At 36.9% G+C, this 7,001-nt stretch overlaps 1 protein-coding gene across 1 annotated transcript; it reads left to right on the forward strand.

Moving 5' to 3' along the window:
• Nucleotides 1-749: 749 nt before the first annotated feature.
• LOC126080769 (olfactory receptor 5F1-like) lies at nt 750-1,733 on the forward strand. The gene is given in 2 exon segments (XM_049891943.1): nt 750-877; nt 879-1,733. Coding segments are annotated over 2 exon segments (945 nt in total). The 5' UTR covers nt 750-787.
• The last annotated feature ends 5,268 nt before the right edge of the window (nt 1,734-7,001 follow it).

The raw sequence follows: 7,001 nt of genomic DNA on the forward strand, positions 1-7,001 counted from the left end.
CGAGTCATCTCCAGCTCACAGCACCCCCAGATGAGAAACCCTAATATTAAAGAAAATGATAGACTACACAGGTAAGATACTCTCTGGGAAAGACATTCTAAGGATTTGGTACTGTTATTCACTGGGGTGGAGAAATACCATATCTGCTATTAAATGGCATTAATTTGATATGTGTGCCATTCTTGTAACAAGAACAACCATTTGGTTCACGTTAGAATTATAAAATTCTTAAGTTTATAATCGTTGTCAAAGTATTGCTTAGCTGTAATTGCCAAAATTTTTCCTACTTAGGGTTACATTTCACAAAAGCTATCTATGATGGTAATTATGCATTTTGGAGAACTGACTGTGCAGAGTGATTTTAAGGGAGAGAAAATAATATCCTTGAGATAAATCCACATAATTTTACAGATAATCTGAGAGACTTCAGCAAGAATATTTCTATCCTTTACTTTTGATTGTGAGCTTGCATACAAAAAAGGAAACAGCCAACGTTATATTTTGCAGAAGCTGAACTGGAGTCTGTGGACTTAGGTAAGTGATTTAAAAGCCCTCCAACCCAGCTTCGATACAACCGCTTGTTAAAACAAAATATATTTTCCAGTAGTACTCTATTTTTCCTCTTTCTTCAGTCATTTCATTTACTGTTCTATGTTATCCTAGTTTTTTATTTATTTTCTTCCACGTGTAAATATCCTCATTGACATTTCAACTTCTTCCTGTAAAGTTTTGGAGAGGGAAATATTTACACTTGATCCAAAGATTAAACAAAACATATTTGTAATAAATGACCAGAAAAAACTGTACCTCACTGACTGAGTTCATCCTGCTGGGATTAGCAGATACCCTGGAGCTACAGATCACCCTCTTTTTGCTCTTTTTTTGTGATTTACACACTCACAGTCCTGGGGAATGTGGGGATGATCCTGCTAATCAGGGTGGACTCTCGACTTCACACACCCATGTATTTCTTCCTGGCTAACTTGTCCTTTGTGGATGTTTGCTACTCGTCCACCATTACCCCAAAGATGCTGGTAGATCTATTGTCTGAGAAGAGAACCATCTCCTTTGCTGGCTGCTTCCTGCAGATGTATTTCTTTATCGCCCTGGCAACAATTGAATGCATCCTTTTTGGGTTAATGGCCTATGACCGCTATGTGGCCATATGTAACCCACTCCTTTACTCCTTAATCATGTCCAGGACAGTCTGCCTTAAAATGGCGGCTGGGGCCTTTGCAGCAGGATTGCTGAACTCCATGGTTAACACAAGTCATGTAAGCAGCTTACCATTCTGTGGTTCCAATATCATCCATCACTTCTTCTGTGACACCCCCCCTCTTTTAAAGCTCTCTTGTTCTGACACACGCCTGAATGAAAGCATCTTTTCCACTTTTGCTGGTGTGAATATGGTCGGTGCTCTGCTGGTCATCCTTACTTCCTACTCCTACATTTTCTTCTCCATGTTTCGTATGCATTCAGGGGAGGGGAGGCGCAAAGCATTCTCAACTTGTGCCTCCCACTTGACTGCTATAATTCTGTTCTATGCAACCTCCATCTACACTTATCTGAGACCCAGTTCTAGCTACTCCCTGAGGCAGGATGAAGTGGCTTCCGTGTTCTACACAGTGGTTATCCCCATGCTGAACCCTCTGATCTACAGCCTCAGGAATAAGGAAGTAAAGAAGGTTTCCTGGAATGTGATTACCGGGAAAAGAATCCCTTCATTTATGTGATTGCGTGGGTAATTTTCCAAAATAAGTGGAGTATTTAATTAACCTTCAAAGCCTAGTTCAAGCATATTGGTGTTCATTAAAGTATTTTCAAAGCAAATACATTCTGTAAATACTCAAGTATCTATATCCAATCATGGATAATATAGATTAAAACACTAACACCAGACTACAGGATCCTCATCTTATAATTATTGTATAACTTCACTGGGTCCTTACCAATACAGTTTATTCATAATGAAATCTTGGCCATGGAAATTAAGGGATTAAGTGTTTAGAAATAAAAGTCACAATGTTATAAGACCTACCATATAGGATGTTTTGGACTATCCATTCAATGTTTCCTGTAAGTATTTATTTTCACCACTTTTAAAATAATTGTTTTCTATATGTCATATATTTAAAAAATGCTTTTACATTATAATGGATTTTCTTTTTTAATTTATTGATATTCCTTATGGAGAGAGTTGCTTAAATCAAATTTCAGAGCTACAGTTTTATTAAAATGTGAAACTTCCAAACATTTATTTCTCTTTTCCCACCTATGTTTACATGCACATTAATTAAAGAATACATATGAGTTTGTATAAAAATTTGCCATCAAGAAAACTGCTGACTGATTAGAATTCATCAATTATAGTACTCTTTCCGTCTTACCCTTCTCCTCAAAAAATCCTAAGACTTTTTCTCCCTTTCTCTCTCCTGGACTCAAAAGTACACAAAATCACATGCAAAAGCACCCAAGTACTACAAAGAGTTCAGTGGGGCAGAGTTCCAAAGGACGTAGATAAATATTCAGTGGATGGCTATGACCCTAATTCTTTAGAACTGGCTTTTAACTTTCCTTTTCATAGAATTCTTCCCTCAATTATCAAAAAAACTTGAAATTAATCTCAAGAGTAACGCTAAGAATTATTAATATGAAGGTAGGCATATATAAAGGGAATCAAATATGTGATTAAAATATTACACAAACAAATAGTAATTTTTGTGTATTGAATTGTTTCCCCCCAAAATATGTGTCAACTTGGTTAGGCCATGATTTCCAGTATTGTGTGTGTCCCCTCTATTTTGTGACTGTAATTTTATGTTAAAGAGGATTAGGGTAGGATTGTAACACCCTTGCCCAGGTTGCATCCCTGATCCAATATAAACAGAGTTTCCCTGGGGTGTGGCCTGCACCACCTTTTATCTTACAAGAGAAAAAAAAAGAAAGGGAAGTGAGCAGAGAGGGGAAACTCATACCACCAAGAAAGCAGTGCCAGGATCCTTTGGGCTTAAGGTCCCTCTGCAAAGAAGTCCCTAGTCAGGGGGAAGATTGAGGAGAAGTTCCAACGGAGAGAGAAAGCCTTCCCCTGGAGCCGACACCCTGAATTTGTGCTTTTAGCCTATTTTACTGTGAGGAAATAAACTTCCTTTTATTAAAGACATCCACTTGTGATATTCCTGTTATAGCAGCACTAGATGAATAAGACACTAATATTATGTTCCTTCTGATGTAACATTTAGGAACAGGAAAATTTGGAGATGAAATGTAGTTATTCTGATACTTAGGGCTTTAGATACATTTTGTTTTGATCTATGCTCATCAAAAGACTTCACCAAAAGAGTAAAAAGAGAATCTATAGACTGAGAAAAAAAAATTGGCTATTACAAAGCAGATAAAGGTCTAATGTCTAAAATCTACAGGAAAATCCAACACCTCTACAACAGAAAGACAAATAATCCAATTAAAAAATGGGCAAAGGAAATGAACAGACACTTCACCAAAGAAGACATTCAGGCGGCCATCAGACACAAGAGGAAATGCTCATGATCGCTAGCCATTAGAGAAATGCAAATGAAAACCACAGTGAGATACCATCTCACCCCAGTATTACTAGCATGAATCAAAAAAATAGGAAATAGCAAATGTTGGAGAGGCTACAGGGAGATCAGAACTCTTATGCACTGCTGGTGGGAATGCAAAATGATAAACCATTTTGGAAAAGTATATGGTGCTTCCTTAGAAAGTTAGAAACTGAAATACCATATGGTCCAGCAATTCCACTTCTAGGAATGTATCCTAGAGAAATAAGAGTTGTCACAGGAATAGACAGATGCACACTCATGTTCATTGCAACATTGTTCAAAATAGCAAAAAGATGGAAACAAACTAGATGCCATTATTAGATGAATGGGTAAACAAACTATTGTACCTATACACAAGGTAGTATCACGAAACAATAAAGAACAATGACGAATCTGCAAAGCATCTCCTAACATGGATGAATTTGGAGGGCATTATGCTGAGTGAAATAAGTCAATAACAAAAGGACCAATATTGTATGAGACCACTACTGTAAAAACTCATGAAAACGTTTACACACAAAAAAGAAGAAATCTTTGATGGTTACGAGGAAGGGGAAGAGGTGGGAATGAAAAAACACTAAATAGACAGTAGATAAGTAATAAAGACAATATGCAATACTGGGGAAGCCAGCACAACTTGTAAAAGGTAAGATCATGGAAGCTCCCTAGACACATACTAACTCTCAGAAGGATCAAATTGCTGGGCTGAAGGCTATGGGGACCATGGCCCTGGGGAACATCTAGCTCATTGGCATAACATAGTTTATAAAGAAAATGTTCTACATTCTACTTTGGTACTCAGTGTCTGGGGTCTTAAAAGCCTGCAAGCAAGGGAGAATGAAGAAAACAAAAAATACAAGGGAAAGATTAGTCCAAAGGGCTAATGGACTGCAACTACCATGGCCTCTACCACAATGAATCCAGTACATCTAGATGGTGCCCAGCTACCACCACTGACTGCTTTGACAGGGATCACAATAGAGGGCTCTGGACTGAGCTGGAGAAAAATGTAGAACAAATTTGTAACTCATAAAAAAAAGACCAGACTTACTGGTCTGACAGAGACTGGAGAAACCCCAAAAATATGGCCCCGGACACCATTTTAGCTCAGTAATGAAGTCACTCCCAAAGTTCACCCCTCAGCCAAAGCTTAGAGGGCCTCTCAAAACAAAATGAGACTAAAGGGGCACACCAGCCCAGGGGCAAGGACTAGAAGTCAGGATGGAGCAGGAAAGCTGGTAATAGGGAACCCAAGTTCAAGAAGGGGAGTGTTAACATCTTGTGGGGTTGTTAACCAATGTCATGAAAAATATGTGTCCTGACTGTTTAATGAGAAACTAGTTTGTTCTGTAAACCTTCATCTAAAGCATAGTAAAAAATATATATTCTGAAAAAAAAGGAGAAAATGATGAACATCGTGGACAGAAATTGAAGATTTTTGAAGAAAATGATAGAAGTGGTTAAGATTTATCTCAAAAGCTCCTCTGAGTTTCTGAATCAGGCTACAAGCCCTCGACCTCAGAATTTGTACCAACATTTTTAACTGCATGTGTTGTTAAATAAACAAATAAACAAAAGAAAATAAATAAAATGCAATTTATTAACTGAGTTTGTGTTGAGGAATGTCAAAATTTATTAATATAATTATAGGAGAAGCAGTAAGGTTAAAAAAAAGGGCAAATTGAGAGGGAGTATTGGAATAGAAGGTTTATTTTCCTGGGAAACAGAATGCTTATATAAGTAGTATGAAAAAAGTAAAAAAAATTTAAAGTTTCATTTCACAAATCATAAAATTATTATGCCCAAATCATGTGTTACAGAAGATGACGGTGTTTCAGAATCATTTGAGATCTAGATCCGGTGAGCATTATCTGAAGGAAAAAAAAAATAAGGAACAAATGATACAGAAATAAACCAAAAAACCAAACCCAGTGCTGTGAGTCAATTCCGACTCATAGCGACCCTAGAGGACAGAGTAAAACTGCCCCCTAGAGCTTCCAAGGAGCACCTGGTGGATTCGAACTGCCGTCCATTTGGTTAGCAGCCTTAGCACTTAACCACTATACTACCAGGGTTTCTGGTACAGATATAATAACAGATATACCTATGGTTAATTGCAATGGCATAGTTTTATTCCCCAATAGTAATTTTCTAGCTCACCATGGACTCTTAAAATGTCATCAAAGATCAGAAAAAGAGCGACAAACAAGTTTCTATTTTTTAAATGGACCATTGCTAGTGATTTTCTATTTTTTAATTTTGATTTTTTTCCTACAACAATAATACATATTAGATTTTCCCTTAGGCATAGGCTGATAGCTTCATATAAGACTCATAAGAAGTATCTATTTAATATTGATTTTCCTAGCCCTAAATAATAAATTTGACGTGAAAAAGCACATGGGATTTTAAAGACACTAACATGCTTCTGTAAACACGGGTGGTGCAGTGGTTAAGAGCTATAGCTGCTCACAAACAGGCTGGCAGTTTGAGTCCACTAGACACTCCTTGGAAATTCTATGGGGCAGTGGTACTCTGTACCATAGGGTCGCTGTTAAGTCAGAATCCACTCGATGGCAATGGATTTGGTTTTGCTTTGATTTCAATTAACACGCCTTGGTACCAATGCCTGAACCACTAAGAGCAGACTTTCTCCAAAGGTTGTTGCCGGGACACATTTCACAAATATCTGCGACGCATATATTACCCCATTTTACTTTTCTTATCAAAGATGTCATCTTAATTCTGCCATCTGTATCCTCTTTCAGCAACCAGCATTTTTCATATCAGGGATGTTGACTGTTTAACTGAATCCATTCCTAGTCTGGGTTCAATGTTTTTTTTTCTGATGTTGCATCCTTGGGCTTGTGAATGGAGTAAGGAATAAAATAACAGCACTAGTAACAATGTTATCTTACTTTTTTTTTCTTTTTTTGCATTTTGCTATTTAATTTTGACAGCTGCACTTTTAAAAAAAATTTTTTTAAAGAAAATCTGCACTAATTAACATCTAAGTATATTTGGCTTAATTAACCATTAAGCACGATACAACACCTTTATAGATGCTACTTCACAAATTATCTAGGATCCAAAATCTATCACTTTTTATGAATTGCTTGGTGGGGGAAAAAAAAAATGTTTGGTGTATGTGTGTGTGCTCTGTCTGCTTAAAAACTCAAAAGTGAATGTGTTTCAGGTTATTCTATAATTACATCATTAACGACTTTTTAAATTTCCATTATATACACCTTTGGAGAGAAATGGTTAAAAGCCATAAATGATCTTTAACAGTGCTTTCGTAACTGATAAAGGTGTTCATACAACTTACAATCACATTCATCCTTCCAGTTCTACCACTGGTCAACTTTTTCTATTATTCTCTATACCCTTAAATGCACCACCTGCAACAGACTCTGTTTA

This window comes from Elephas maximus, chromosome 7, assembly GCF_024166365.1.
Source record: "Elephas maximus indicus isolate mEleMax1 chromosome 7, mEleMax1 primary haplotype, whole genome shotgun sequence".
Classification (NCBI taxonomy): Eukaryota; Metazoa; Chordata; class Mammalia; order Proboscidea; family Elephantidae; genus Elephas; species Elephas maximus.